Genomic DNA, 15,652 nt, shown 5'->3' with positions numbered 1-15,652 from the left:
GTCCTGATACTTACTTTTAGAATATTGGCTTTTTTTTTGGTGTGTGTGTGGTATTGGGGATGGAACCCAGCAGTATTCTACCTCTGAGCTATATCTCAGCCCTACTTTTTATTCTTTATTTTGAAACAGGGTCTCTCTGAATTGCAAAGGGCCTCAATAAGTAGCTGAGGCTGGCTGTAAACAGCATTCCTCCTTTGTTAGCCTCCCAAATGCTGGGATTACAAAGCGTTCGCCACCACTCAGGGTCATATTGGTATATTTGATTCGTTAAAAATTATTTCTACAAATTTCTGTCTTCATTTTGTTTTCTAGTCTTCCTATACTAAGGTAATTCGTTCAGGGTTTCTTTCTTTCTAAGTAACATCACACCAAAGCACATTTTGCTCTGTCCACTACTAGAGGAATTTTAATATATGAGCAATTCATCATATGTTCTGTTTTAGTATATAGCCACGTAGGTATGTATATATGACTATTTAAGTAGTGGCTTTGGAACCTTAGGTGGTTTTTAAAAATTCATGATTATCCATGATATATAAGCATTGTGTTTCTGTTGAATAAATATTACAAATGTTATATGTTAGATTTGTATTAAGGATACCAATTACAGAATTGAAGAACCAAGATTTAACGATAAAATGATTTGAACTAAATAATAGATTACTGGTATCCTAGAAAATTTTATTATATAGTATCTTCTAATAAATATTATATCAATTAATTATGTCACATGTTGCTACCCTTGAATATGTCATGTAGTAGCCACAACCTATTTTGACTGTAGTATTATATCTGTTAATGGTAATTTTATTTGCTAACTCTTATTTCATAGTTTTGTAAAAATTATACAATATTCATGGATTGTTACTGTTGAGCTTTGTGCGAACAGCTGTCATTTATGTAGTGAACAGCCTGAATTTCTAGTGTTTACAGTTCATGAAAGTATCAATAAATGACATTGAGAATGAACAGTTAAATTCACTATTTTTTAGGGACCATCACCTTCTGCTTCCCTGTCTCAGAATCTTGCTGTCTTCTTTTACTTTTCCCTTTGTTTACCTTCTTAATCATTTAGGCACTGAGCACTGTCAGTTCTCTTTGAATGGTTTTCTGTCAGTCCTCACTGCTTCTTTACTTGAGACCCTTATCAGCTCAGACTCATACTGCAATGGCCTCCTTCATCCACCTGAGAAATTGGTGCAGGCTCAGTGTCCTAAATGAACCTCATTATCTCTTTTAATCTTCCTACTCAACTTAGAAAAATTTAATGTTTATGTGAATTTTTATGTGTGTGTATATGTGTGTGTTTGTGTGTGTGTGTGAAAGAAAGAGAGGAGAGAAAGGAGGGAGAGAGAAACATTTAGTTGCTCCAAATTGTCGACCCCGGTAACATTAGGAAGCATTGGTATGTTTTGATCATTGGATGTGTTAAAGCCATTTTTGTCAAAAGTTATGGAAGTTTGTGAATTACTTCCATTTTTATAACTTGAAAGTGTTCAAAGTTTCCCAGTAATGATGTCATTTTGACCCACTTGTCTGCAGTATACCATCTGAGTTCTAACTACCACATATCACCCGCACACCCCTTTTCAAGGCTGGGGTCCCCAGTGAGAAACTGTGACTGATGTATTTAACTTCCCTGAAGAGTTTAAGTTTGTTGGTTTCTTAGATGGGGTCTGTTCTTTGTAATACATAGGCATTTGTAGAATACTTGAAATTCTGTGCTATTGCGAAGTAAGAATTAAGGCCCCTTTTTCTAGAAATAAAAGTTTAAATCTTCATGACTGCAATTGAGACCTTCATTAGTCCTCTGTATTTCAGTTAAGCCTCATTCTTTACCATTCTTTAATTGGAGTGTTTAAGCCTGATCGTGCTGTACTGTGCCCTGCGAGTGTGTTGAAGCATCGGCTCGTGTTTTCATCCTGTGCAGTGTCTTCTACCCTCTTAGTTTATCTGATCCCACTCAGCATCCAAGGCACAGCTAAGTTTTCATGCAGAAACTTTATGCATGAAAGTTTCCCAGCCCACAATGATCTCTTTACTTCTTGGAGCTTTTATTATTTATGTTCTTTACCTAACCACTTAATATCCTTAATAGAATATGGGAAGATATAGATATATTAATAAAATTACTGTTTATAACAAGGTATTTGATAATTTACAACTTACAGCATCTCTTGATATCCTTTAATATATTTGCATTTTTACTCAATTATAGTATAAGCTCACTGAGATTAACCTTATCCTTTTTCATAAACCCTAGAGTTCTTGTCACTGCTTTTATACAGAATTCATTAAAAATTTATTAGTTTGTATGATCATACAAAAATATTTTCTGATTATTTTTGTATCAAACTGTATGTCAGATTAATTTTATATATTAACCATTTTTGAGTGTCAGCACACACATACATGTATTTATTTGTATGCACATATGTACTCACAGACAACAGACATACATCTTACTTTCTGTTCTATTTATGTGTCTTAGCACTCATACTTTTAAAATTTGTAATATTGTCTTTCCTTTAAGCTCTGCTTTGAGAAGTGTTTTTAAGAATAATTTTATAGTATTTAAAGGTAATTGATTCTTTTGCTTGAAAAATATACCACAGGAGTCCAAACTTGCGTTTCATAATGACAGTTTCCGTCTTGGTGAGCTCAGACTACATCTGATGGCCTCTGCGGGGAAGATGTTCAAGGACGGCTCAATGAATGTCAGCATTAAACTTAAGACATGCACCCTTGATGACCTCAGAGAGGGCATTGAAAGAGCAACATCGAGGTCGGTCAGATATGAATTTGGTATACATTAACATTTGAATTTGGTATGGTTAACATTACACCTGGTATTGCTACCAGACATTGTTGGGCTTGGGATCATTAAAAGAGGCTCTTTTAGACATAGTTCCTGATTTGGTTTGCATCAGGAAGTGGTTCTAATATCAGATTCATCTACTTTAAAATTTAAAGGGAAGCTTATTAATAAAAGTGTTGTTCTAGTTTTTAAAATGAGAACTAAGAAAATATGAAAATAAATATGAACTAAGAAAATATGAGTCTCAGTAGTTAAATCCATATGAGTGATATGTTGGCAGTATATTTTTCAAAGTTGTCTCCAGTAGGCAGATTTTTTTCCAAAAGCCTTAAAGTTATAGATCTTTTCTTTGTCTTGTATGTCTGCAAATATCTTTTAATTTTAATAGGAATAGAACCCTGCTAGCATAATCACAGTATCAACCCGGTTTTGAAAGATTAACTCATATCAGCCTACTATAAAGTGGGAAATATGTAACTGCAGAAGGCTAATTGTGTTTGTATTCTGTTCTTCAATAATGAGGCACATAAATTTTAATATTTTTATTGGTGCATTATAATTATATATTAAAGTGAAGTTCAGAGTAATACAAACATACTGCACACAGGTCTTGTCTTCCCTTCAGTTCCCATCTTGATACGCCCTCCTTAAACTAGTTAGTGAGATTGGAGCCACATGTGATGGAGTATAAGAACTTTCATTAGAGACACTTGTTAAATGCTGGCTGACTTGAGTTGCATTTTTTTTTTTTTTTTTTGTGGTACTGGGATTCCTGGAAGCCCTTCTACCTCCGGGCTACACTCCCAGACCTATTTTATTTTTTGGAAACAGGGTCTCTTAAGCCAGCGCAGCTGGCTTTGAACCTGCGCGATCCTCCTGTCTCCGCCTCCCAAGCGCGGGGATTATAAGTGTGCGCCACCACGCCCGGCTTGAGTTGCAATTAATACTTACGAATCAAGTTGCGTAGGATGATCGTAGTAGATAATTTTTTCAGGGAGGTATTTTTTTTTTCTATTTTGGTGGTACTGGGGTTCTTGGAAACCCTTCTACCTCCGGGCTACACTCACAGACCTATTTTATATTTTTATTTTAGAAACAGGGTCTCTTAAGCCAGCGAGGCTGGCTTCGAGCCTGTGCGATCCTCCTGTCTCTCCCAAGCAAGGGATTACAAGTGTGCAACACCACACTCAGCTCAGGGAGTTAATTTTTAATAATATAATATAAAGAGGTCTTAATATTTTATGGAACAACATCGATATTATTTGTTAGTTACCTGGATTTGTTTCTAGCAATCACTGGGCTAGTATTGCATTATAATTTTAAATAGCCATAATATTGCATCATAATTATAAAATATAATTACTTCACATAAACTTTATTTCAGAGATTAGGAGAACATATTTTGCTTGCTAATTGGGTAACTAGATTCCAGTTTTCAGCGTCTTTTCTACTTAGAGTAGATTAAAAATGAAAGGTAAAAGAACAACTATTGAAATGTATAGGAAAATTTTTGTCATTTTATTATCTTAGGAATAAAATAATGAATGGTATGTGTATTTTTCAGGATGATTGACAAAAAGAATGGCCAAGATAACAACAGTTCTATGATTGACATAAGTTACAAACAAGATAAAAATGGAAGTCAGATTGATGCTATTCTTGACAAGCTGTATGTATGTGCTAGTGTGGAGTTTCTGATGACCGTGGCTGATTTCTTTATCAAAGCTCTGCCTCAGAGTCCAGAAAATAAGGATAAAGAAATACAGATTCTACTAAGACAGACTGCTACAGAGAAAGTCAAGATAGAGAAAGGTTAGTAAAATTTATCTGTCATTGGTGATAACTTGTATCTTTTAACAAAAATTACAAACAGGAGAAAAGAGTAGTGGAGCATTTGAACAAAATTAGGTTTTCACACTTAACCATATTCTGTGTAAAAGCTTTAGTAATCAGAGCTGGGCGTGGTGGCGCACGCTTGTAATCCCCGCACTTGGGAGGCTGAGACAGGAGGATCATGCCAGTTCAAAGCCAGCCTCAGCTACTTAGGCTCTTGGCAACTTAGTAAGACCCTGTTTCCAAATAAAATATAAAATAGGTCTGGGAGTATAGCCTGGAGGTAGAAAGCCTCTGAGTTCCACCCACAGTACCACCACAAAATAAATAAATAAAGGCTTTAGTGATCAAATATTTTAAAGAGAAAGTTATAGTAGAAGTATATTGAACTAGGAACCAGCAAACTGTTCAGATTCTAGCTGGACCATTTATAATTTTTACTCATCCAGAAGTAGAGTTTAGTGACTAGAAACTTGTTTTATGGTAAGGGAATCTTTTTACAAAGAAAGTATTTTGAAGAATTCTAGCACATTGAAAAGAAATTGAAATGATGAAAGGTGGACCCAGCATGGATTCCTTGGACATCACTTATAGATCCTTAAATCCTGCCCAAGTGTTCACATATCTACCTGGGTACATGGTGAGGATTCTTTCGGCTCCAAAATGTTATCTTCCAGCATTACCAAGTAGATCAGTAGTTTTTCTTGTGTGTTAAATTTTATTGCTCTAAGGATAGGCATTTCTTTTCAATGCATATAACTCAGCATGATTGGGAAGCTAATATTTATTGGCAAGGTCAGAATATTAATTTTCATTTACTTTTTTAGTTTTTCTTTCTTTTAACATTTTTTTTATTGAACATAAATAGTATACATTTAAACTATATTTGGTGCCCTCTCCACCCGGCTGCCGTTTTCCCTTCCCCCCTCCCACCAATGGTTGTTCAGGTTAACCATGTCATATTCATAATTTTACACATATTCAGATGTAGACCCTCGTTAATCAAGATAAGCCTTCCTCCTCTCCTATCTTTCCATTCAAACTTTGCTGATACTTCCCCTCCATTATCTGGAGTCCCACTGGTATCCTCTGTGTTTCCTAGTTTGGGCATATTAGAGGAAACATATATACCTTCTCCTTCTGTGTTTGGCTGATCTCACTTAACATAATGTTCTCCAGGGCTTTCCATCTTCTTGCAAATGATATAATTTTGTTCTTCTTTATGACTGAATAGAATTCCATTGTGTGTATTTCCCACAGTTTTGCTATCCATTCATCTGTTGATGGAGATCTGGGTTGGTTCCATATTTTGGCTATTACAAATTGTGCTGCTATGAACATAGTATGCATATGTTGCTATATTTCTCTGAATACAACCCCTTTGGAAAGATACCCAGGAGTGGTATAGCTGGATCATATGGTGCTATTCCCACCTTTCTTAGGAATCTCCACACAGATCTCCATAGTGGCTGAACTAGTTTGCATTCCCACCAACAGTGTAAAAGAGTTCCTTTTTCCTCACATTCTCGCCAGCATTTGTTGTTGTTTGATTTCTTTATGCTTGCCACTCTGACTGGTGTTAGATGGATTCTCAGTGTAGTTTTGATTTGCATCTCCCTGATGGCCAGTGATGAAGAACATCTTTTCATGTGTCTATTGGCCCTTTGTATCTCTTCTTTTGTGAAGTGTCTATTTAGTTCATTTGCCCATTTCTCGGTTGGGTTGTTTGTTTTGCTAGTGCAGAGTCTTTTGAGCTCTTTGTATATTCTGGATATTAGCCCCCTATTAGAATGGTGGTTGGTAAAGATCTTTTCCCATTCTGTAGGCTTCCTCTTTAGGTTATTGATAGTTTTCTTTGATGAGAAGAAACTTTTTAGTTTGATGCTATCCCACTTGTTTATTCTTGCTTTAATTTCCTGAGCTTTGGAGGTTTTGTTGAGAAAGTTACTGCCTGTACCAATATGTTGTAGTGTTGAGCCTGTGCTCTCCTCTACTAACTTCACAGTCTCAGGTCTAATTTCTAAGTCTTTGATCCATCTTGAGTTGATTCCTGTGTTTGGTGAGATATAGGGGTTTAGATTCATCTTTTTACAAATGGTTAGCCAGTTCTCCCAGCACCACTTGTTGAAAAGGCTGTCTTTTCTCCAGCGTATGTGTTTGGCCCCTTTGTCAAAGATTAATTGACTAAAGATTTGTGGGTTTGTTTCTGTATTTTCTATTCTAATCCACTGGTCAGTATATCTGTTATTGTGCCAGTACCATGCTCTTTTTACTACTATTGCTCTATAGTATAGTTTGAAGTCCGGGATTGTAATGCCTCCTGCATGTTTCTTATTGTTGAGAATTGCTTTGGCTATTCTAGGTCTTTCTCCATATAAAGTTCATGATTGATTTTTCTAGGTCTCTGAAGAATGTCGCTGGTATTTTAATGGGAATTGCATTGAACCTATAGATCAGTTTTGGCAGAATGGTCATTTTGATGATATTTATTCTGCCTATCCATGAACACAGGAGATCATTCCATCTTCCAAGGTCTTCTTCAATTTCTTTCTTTAATGTTTTATAGTTTTTGTTGTAGAGGTCTTTTACGTCTTGGGTTAGGTTTATTCCTTGGTATTTTATTGGTTTTGAAGTTATAGTGAATGGAATTGTTGTTTTTGTTTCTTTCATTGTGGATTCGTTGTTGGCATAAAGAAAAGCCACTGATTTCTTTAGGTTGATTTTGTATCCTGCGACTTTGCTGAATTTGTCAATCAGCTCCAGAAGTCTTTTGGTTGAGTTCTTTGGGTCTTCCAGATAAAGGATCATGTCATCTGCGAATAAGGATAATTTTAATTCCTCTCTTCCTATGTGAATTCATTTGATTTCCTTCTCTTGTTTCATTTACTTTTAAACTTTCTTAATTAGTAATTCTTCTTGATATCTGTGAAACTGACTGTGGACTTTTGGGTGAAACTAGAGTAAACAAGCAGCAGTGGTTTATCTACTTTATCAAGGTCTCTTACTTTTCCTGATATTTCTCTAATTTCCCCTTCCTTGGCCCTACAGCATAGCACAAGATATCTCTCACGTAAGTATATGTTCTCATCTTAATTCTGACCAAAAGAACTTCAAAACACAACTATTCCTGACTAAATTAACATTCAAAGTGGGAATTACACTCTTCAGAAAAATTTTAAATTGCATTTTCTTCTTTAATTTGCACTTATTAAAAATCATTTAATTATTAGTTTTAATCAACCACCTATTGTTATTTTACCATATCCATAGCAAAAGTATTGAAAACAACTTAGTAACTTGTAGATGGCATGTAGTCAAGTGAAGATTTATTTTAAACATTTTCTGGTCCCCTTTTTTGTTTTTGTTTTTTCAGATAATTCTCTAAGACCAAATATGACTTTGAAGGCGATGATCACAGATCCAGAAGTGGTGTTTGTTGCCAGCCTGACCAAGGCCGATGCTCCTGCTCTGACGGCCTCGTTCCAGTGCAACCTCTCTCTGTCGACGTCTGAGTTGGAGCAGATGATGGAAGCTTCTGTGAGAGATCTGAAAGTGCTTGCTTGCCCTTTTCTCAGGGAAAAGAGAGGAAAAAATATCACCACAGTAAGAATGCTTTGGATCTTAATTTTGGAGAAGGACAGGCATGGTTGCACCATAGAATCCAAAGTAGGAGAGCTCTGCAGGACTCTAGAGGAACCTTGCGGTTTTCCAGATAAGGATGTCGAGTTCCAAAGATGTGAAGTGACTTGGTCCTGGCTGCGAGTGACAGACTAGGGGGGACCTTTAGACTAGTTTTCTTTTATTATATCATTTCTAGTTGAATAGTGTATCATCATTTCCCCCCCAGCTATTTCTTTTGTTCACTGTGGTGTGCCAAAACAGTAAATAAATATTTAATCTTTTAAATGAAAAATTCAGTTGGAGTCATGTGAACAAAATAATATGATGCTCTCCTATTATTAAAAGATAATTTCAGTTATGCTTTCATATTATTATTAAAAATATGGTTTTAGTTACCTTAATTTCCATACCCATTATTTTAAATATTAAATTAGTAATTTAATGGTAAGAGGATCATTATATTACTTGGCTTAGTGTTATTTTAAAAATTTGTGGGCTAGGTAATTTATGAAAAAAGTAGTTCTAGGCTTCATCTGCATTTTATCATGAAATATTCTTTGACAAATCATCTCCTGACATGTCACAAGAAGATTAATCACTTTGTTAAAAACATCCTAAATTTTTTTCAAAATAATTGAAAAAATTATTAAAATTACTGATTACCTCATTTAGTTTAGAACAAGGTTATTTTCTTTAATCATAAAGGAGAGCATAGATTTTATCATGTTAAAAATATCACATTTGAAGATTTGAAATTAAGAGCCTTCTCTGATATTCAAGATTAACTTGTTAGTCATCTCGAAACTTTATTTACCTACCATACTACTGTAGTCCTTTTAGTTCATTTTTACAGATATTTCAAAATGTACTTACAGAGGGCATATTTAAAAACCAGTGTAAGTTTCCCTGCTCCTCCCCATTTCTCCTTCCCCGTACACGATCCTCTGATGGGTCTTGCTCTTCTTACATAGTGTCAGTGAATGTCACTATCTTTCTGAACTACTGCATATGACCAGAGACTATAATGCACCCATAAGATTAGGTAAAAAAACGACGCACAGTAAACTGATAAAAATAGAAACCATTGTAGCACAAGGAAACATTTTAAACTGAAGGTAAATTTGCATCATTACTTCAGAATGTGGGATTTAAAAATTATCAGTTGCTAAAAGTCTGCAGTGTTCACAGACTTGTCATAGTTCAGAAAGCCCTCACAGGAGGTTTTTAGCTAATTTAATTTACCTTTTTGCTCTTAGTAATAGGCTATAGTCAGAAAACCCAAGTTAAGACAGGGCTCTAGTGTCTATGATATACTTACTAGATCTATTACTAAGAAAATTTTTTTTTTTTTATTTTTAGGTTTTACAGCCCTGCTCTTTATTTATGGAAAAATGTACATGGGCCTCAGGAAAACAAAATATAAATATTGTGGTTAAAGAATTTATAATTAAGGTTAGTGACTAACATATTCTTTGGATGAAAATTCGTATTCTAAGACTATTGCATATTTATAGTTAATTGAAGCAGTATCTTTTGATGTCTCTTATAACACCAGCATTAGGCTAGTCACATATTTAATAATCTAATAATACCATAAAATACCTTTTCTTTATGCCAATGCTTATTCTATTTTCTAAGAGAGTATTTGTGTGTGTGTGTGTGTGTGTGTGTGTGTGTGTGTGTGTGTGTTGGTAAGGATTGAGCCTGGGGCATTCTACCTCTGAGCTACATCCCCACCCCTTTCTTATTTTTAATTTTGAAACAGGATCTTGCTAGGTTGCTAAAGCTGGTCTCAAAATTATGATCCTCCATTCTCAGTCTCCCAAGTACTGGGATTACAGACTTGTGCCATAACACCTGTTTTAAAAAAGTATTTTTAATATTTACAAATGATCAGGGAGTTTACATTTGCATGTGTGTATTGGGGAGGTTGAGTTAGTTGGGAAAGAAGAGATAGGTTGGGTAGAGAAGGAAGAAAGGATGGAGAGAGGAGGTTGCTATTACTTTGTAGTAAGTTATTTTTAGGCTTTTATTTGATTTATAATTTTATTTAGCTCAATAACTGATTTGTCTTATAAATTATTTATAATGACAAATGTGTGTTATAAATGAATTATTTGGATTTGCTTTTTAAATTTTTTACATTTAAATTATTACAAAAATAAACTTCTTGTTCAGTAGCATTCAACTTTTAAGTATGACTTTGTGGACAGTTATAAATGGAAAATATAGAATATTTTCTGGAATCAATTTTTCTCTCTTTCCAAAGAATGAAGCATGAGGTGGTTATTGCCACTAGTGTATAATGCCGATGAGAGTAGCTTTACTTACATAGGTCATTGACCGCTAGCAATTGAATTAAGGCTTAAACTGATTTCATTTGATGTGTCTTATAAATAACAGTGCTTTTGTTTCCCAGTTTACAAAAGAGTGGATAGTTTTAGATTGTGTTTTTCTAATGTATTTATATTTAAAAAGATGTATAGTAGTAATTGGGGGGAAACTCTAAATATGCATGTATTTTCTCTAAGGAATTAGATTAAATGCTTAGGGCAACTTTCATTTCTTTATACTTAAATTTAATCATTCACTAAACATTTTGATCTCTTCATACTGGTTAAAGAAATGTCCTGTACAAGGCGTTGGGAATACATGGTCTCTACCTTTGAAACCTTAATGACACATGGGAGAAAGAAGTAAATCAGTGGCACAGCTTTCAGTGCTAGGGTTGTGAGCAAGGTGCCTTTGGGCACACACATGAGGAACTCTCTTTAGGCCAGAACAGCAGGAAAAGCTGTGTGCAAGCAGATCTTCTTGAACTGAGTTTTGAAGGCTGGTAGAAGATTAGATATAGATGGAGAACAAGGGGAAGGTTACCTGGACAGAACTAACAATATGCACAAAGAAAGGTATGCAAAAGGCCTTTAGGAACTAAAAGGGGTCATCTCGTATGGCTGGACAGAAGGTATGGTAGAGTTGTGGGGTTGTAGGACAGGGATTGTTGGTTAGAGGTCACATTAATAAGGTCAGGAAAAGCTGGACATGGTGTGGCAGGCTTGTAATTCCCGTAGTTGGGAGGCTGGGGCAGGAGGATCACAGACTGCTAGGGCAGCCTCAGCCATATAGCAAGACTTTCAGCAATCTAATGAGACCCTGTTTCAAAATAAAAAATAAAGTAGACTATCCTAGGGTTGAATCCCTAGTATCACAAGAGAAAAGAAAGAAAAAAAGGCAGGCAGATAGACAAGGAAAAACAAAGGGTTCTGTTGACAGGTCGGGAGAGCAGTGCATGCTAGCTCCTCCTTTTTTTTTTTTTTTTGGTGGTACTGGGGTTCCTGGAAGCCCTCCTTCCTCCGGGCTACACTCCCAGACCTATTTTATATTTTTGAAACAGGGTCTCTTACGCCAGCACGGCTGGCTTCGAACCTGCGCGATCCTCCTGTCTCCGCCTCCCAAGCGCGGGGATTACAAGCGTGCGCCACCACGCCCGGCTAGCTCCTCCTTTTGATGAGGTATTTATCTGTTTAGCCTGATAGGTAAGTAAGGATTGTGAGAAGTGAATAATAAAGAGATCCTCTGGACGTGTTCACTCAGTGTTTCTTAACTCTGTCTACCTAACAGAATGGGCACTAGCTTACAAACAGCTTTTTGTAACAAGCCAGAGAGTTTGTTTTTTTCCCTGAAAGTTATGGGAAGTTGCTGAAGATTCTAAGCATAGGAATGACATTCCCACTGTTGCCTTTACAAACAATTTGCTGTGGCAGTTTTAAGGGTACGCTGAGAGCGTGCTGACTGGAAATAGAGGATATCTTCAGTGTGGAGTTAAAGTACAGTGATAGGAATGAGGAGGTGAGCAGACACTATGCTAAAGAGACAGATCTTAGAGTAAGTCAAGAGATGCATGATTTCGACCTCTATTTCCATCAGACAAATGGAAGCCTGTCTATGTCTACACTGATGAGGATCACAACTTGGTTTAGTGAGTACAGCTGGTTGGGAAAAGAAAGTTTAGTTACACCTCTACATTTATCAGTTCACATAACGCTGTTTTTCTCTGTATTGATCAATTGAGCCTTTAGGTTGTGACTATTAACAAATAACATTACATACTTAATTCCAGGCGATTTGAGCAGAAATCACTGTGCTGCATTTAGTTGACTTCACAAATAAATTTCTATTTTCTCTTGTTTTTCTTAGTTGTGAACTTAATATATTTAAATTTCAGTTATTTTTATAGTTTTTTTTATCATGCATGTTTTTAATTATTATCTGGAAAAATTTTGCTATAAATATTTTTCTGCTTTCCGTTTTAAAGATTTCGCCCATAATTCTTAATACTGTGATGACAATCATGGCTGCTATGGCACCAAAGGCAAAAGAAGATGAATCGAAAGACACATCTAAGGAAATGGAAAATCTTTGGGGTGTCAGATCTGTAAATGATTATAACTCTTGGTTTCTTGGTGTGGATGTGGCAACAGAAGTAACAGAAAGCTTCAGAGATGCTGAACATCCACTGATAGAGGAAAACTGTGCCATTTCTGTGCAGTCGGTTCAGATTACCTTGGAGTGTGGCCTTGGACATCGAACTGTCCCTTTATTGTTGGCAGAGTCTAAGTTTTCAGGAAACATTAAAAATTGGACTTCCCTAATGGCTGCTGCTGCTGACATGACACTGCAGGTATGGCCACATCACTTGGTACCTTCAGAGCCAACTTCTTGAGGAATTGTAGAATTATGCTGTGCACTTTTTGTGGGGAGGTTTATTCACAAATATACTACAGTAGGTATTTTTATGAATAGATTATATATTCTAATATTTTTCATGTATAATCATGCACAGTAATCATTTTTATGGAGTCTTTTGCTAAATAATTTGTTTATGGCAAAAAGGAAAAGAATTAAGGGAAATACACTATATTTTTTGTGTCTCTAGGTAGAATTTAAAATGGCTATTAATATGTAACACTGGTTACTTTTTCCCTACTGGTTACAGAATTATGTGGTTAAAGTTGAAAGACTGATTTATAATTTCATGCCTTTTCAGGTTCACTATTACAATGAGACCCATGCTGTCTGGGAGCCACTGATAGAGAGAGTGGAAGGAAATAGACAATGGAATTTAAGGCTTGATGTAAGCAAAGCATAAGATATTTTGTATAGAGTGACTCTGTGCATAAATAATTGTTAGTTGAATGATTCTCAAGATGTGGTCTAGGCTCCTCAGAGCCCTTTCAGGAGATCCATGTGGTTGAAACTCTTTCTGCTAATACTCAGACATATCATTTTCATTCTATCATGAATATACAGTGGAGTTTACAAGAGACTGTGTGAATATGATATTGCAACATACTGAATGCAGAGCAGAAATGAGAATTCATTTGTCTTCTGTTAAGGCAGGCACTAAAGAAAATTATAAATGCCTCTCATGTGTTTTTAAAGTTTTTATATGAAGTATTCTTTATATTACCAAAAACTTATTTATTATTTATTATTTATTATTTTTTTGGTGATACTGGGGATGGAACCCAGAGGCTTTTCTACCTCTGGGCTACACTCCCTGGCCTATTTTATATTTTATTTGGAAACAGGGTCTCACTAAGTTGCTGAGAGCCTCACTAAGTAGCTGATGCTGGCATCGAACCTGTGCGATCCTCCTGCCTCAGCCTCCCAAGTGCAGGGATTACAAGTGTGCACCACCACACCCAGCTAAAACTTATTTTTAAATAAATGTTAACATTTTCTGTTTTTATTTCTATTAGAGTACGCAGGTAGATAAATTCACATAGACCAAGCTCTTTAAGGTACTCTGATTTTTAAGGGTATAACTAAAACATTGGAGAATTAATTTTCTTACTTATGAACTTTTTTGTATTATTTATTTATTTATGATATTTCTTGGGTGCACTTCAGAATTCTAGATAAAAAATCACAGTTTTCAACATTAACAGGAATCCTAGTTACATCTTGTTAATAAAGTCACAGACAGCTCACCTCTCTGGGCAGCCTTACTGAGGAGTCATGCACTGAAATTGACATAGCTGATACTGAACAGCTAGCTATGTTCTACGTGATCCCCAAGAAACAAATATTTTAGCTGACTTTTAAGTGCTTTCATGATATAATTCTAAGCATTTTCTCATGCATGGATTATGTACTGCAAGAAAGATTGCTGGTCTGCACAAAATCAACGGGAAGCTCTGGATATTTTGATTAATAGACTTTTGAGGAGCTTTAGTATAAGACAACCGAGTTAGGAGAATTCAACATATTTGAATATTTTAATATTATTATTTGGCTGATAACTTCAATTTGTCATGTTGTTTAATCTTCATAGGTAAAGAAGAACCCGATCCAGGATAAAAGTTTAATGCCAGGAGATGATTTTATTCCTGAGCCACAAATGGCAATTCACATTTCTTCAGGAGATACAATGAATATAACAGTATCCAAAAGTTGTCTTAATGTTTTCAACAATTTAGCAAAAGTATGTTTGATTCTTACTTGAAATATTTTAAGTAGAATTTAAAATTTAAACATGTTTTTTTTTTTTGGTCTTCACAATTAGTTTAAAATAGGAAACAAAAGCTACTTTAGATAATTGAGAGAGACCAGTGGAATAGTGGAAAGGAATAGGGAGAAGGAGGTCAGAAGCGGTAAAAGATCTGATGAAGGAAAGGCTGTGTTCACAGTGAAGGAGTCACTACCAGCCTCACTGGTGGTGGGGGATAGTAGGGTGGAATCTCGAGGGAAGCACAGCAAGACCTCTGCAAGTGTGTTTGTATCACATTGAACCTCACTATGATACATTTTACATATACTTTACACTTGCATAATTACAATGCACCAACAAAGAACATCTTAAAAATGTTTAGTTATGGTAAAGTAAAATGTTTGAAAGAAATGTACACATGGACACTTTGCAAAAATTCAATGATAATGTGTTTCTTTTCAGGGTTTTTCAGAAGGAACTGCTTCTACTTTTGACTACTCTTTAAAAGACAGAGCTCCATTTACGGTTAAGAATGCAATAGGTGTTCCCATAAAGATTCAGCCCAATCATAATCTCAGGGTAATGGGCTCTTCTGAGAAGAGCGGGATTTATGATGTGGATGCTGGTCAGAATTTGGAATTGGAGTATGCCAGCCTGGAGCCTTCTCATCAAGGGAAATTGTCTGTGTTGAGCCGTCAAGAAAGCTCCTTCTTCACGCTGACCTTTGGTATCCTAAATTTATTTTAAGGGCATTTTTGGAATTGTGTGTTTATTTTTATTAAAATATGAAAAATATTTTGTTGCAGATATCTTAAGTAGCAGCATTTTTAAAGGCTTGAAATAAGTAGTTGGTAAACTCATTTCTTTTTTTTAAACCTTAAGAAATA

The 15,652-nt window shown here is 35.5% G+C and overlaps 1 protein-coding gene across 1 annotated transcript in view; it reads left to right on the top strand.

Moving 5' to 3' along the window:
• The window catches only part of VPS13C (vacuolar protein sorting 13 homolog C), a gene marked incomplete at both ends in the record, with an annotated part of 203,754 nt that overhangs the window by 119,590 nt on the left and 68,512 nt on the right, over window positions 1-15,652 (top strand). The window contains 8 exons of the mRNA XM_080691629.1: window positions 2,616-2,785; window positions 4,383-4,630; window positions 8,025-8,254; window positions 9,632-9,724; window positions 12,588-12,953; window positions 13,320-13,406; window positions 14,610-14,759; window positions 15,228-15,492. Coding sequence (XP_080547755.1) covers window positions 2,616-2,785; window positions 4,383-4,630; window positions 8,025-8,254; window positions 9,632-9,724; window positions 12,588-12,953; window positions 13,320-13,406; window positions 14,610-14,759; window positions 15,228-15,492 — 1,609 coding nt within the window. The remainder of the gene's footprint in view (window positions 1-2,615; window positions 2,786-4,382; window positions 4,631-8,024; window positions 8,255-9,631; window positions 9,725-12,587; window positions 12,954-13,319; window positions 13,407-14,609; window positions 14,760-15,227; window positions 15,493-15,652) is intronic.

This window comes from Muscardinus avellanarius (assembly GCF_963383645.1).
Source record: "Muscardinus avellanarius genome assembly, chromosome: 3".
In the NCBI taxonomy this organism is placed as follows: Eukaryota; Metazoa; Chordata; class Mammalia; order Rodentia; family Gliridae; genus Muscardinus; species Muscardinus avellanarius.
The sequence above is the reverse complement of the archived record's forward strand: the minus strand, read 5'-3'. Positions and strand labels throughout refer to the sequence as shown.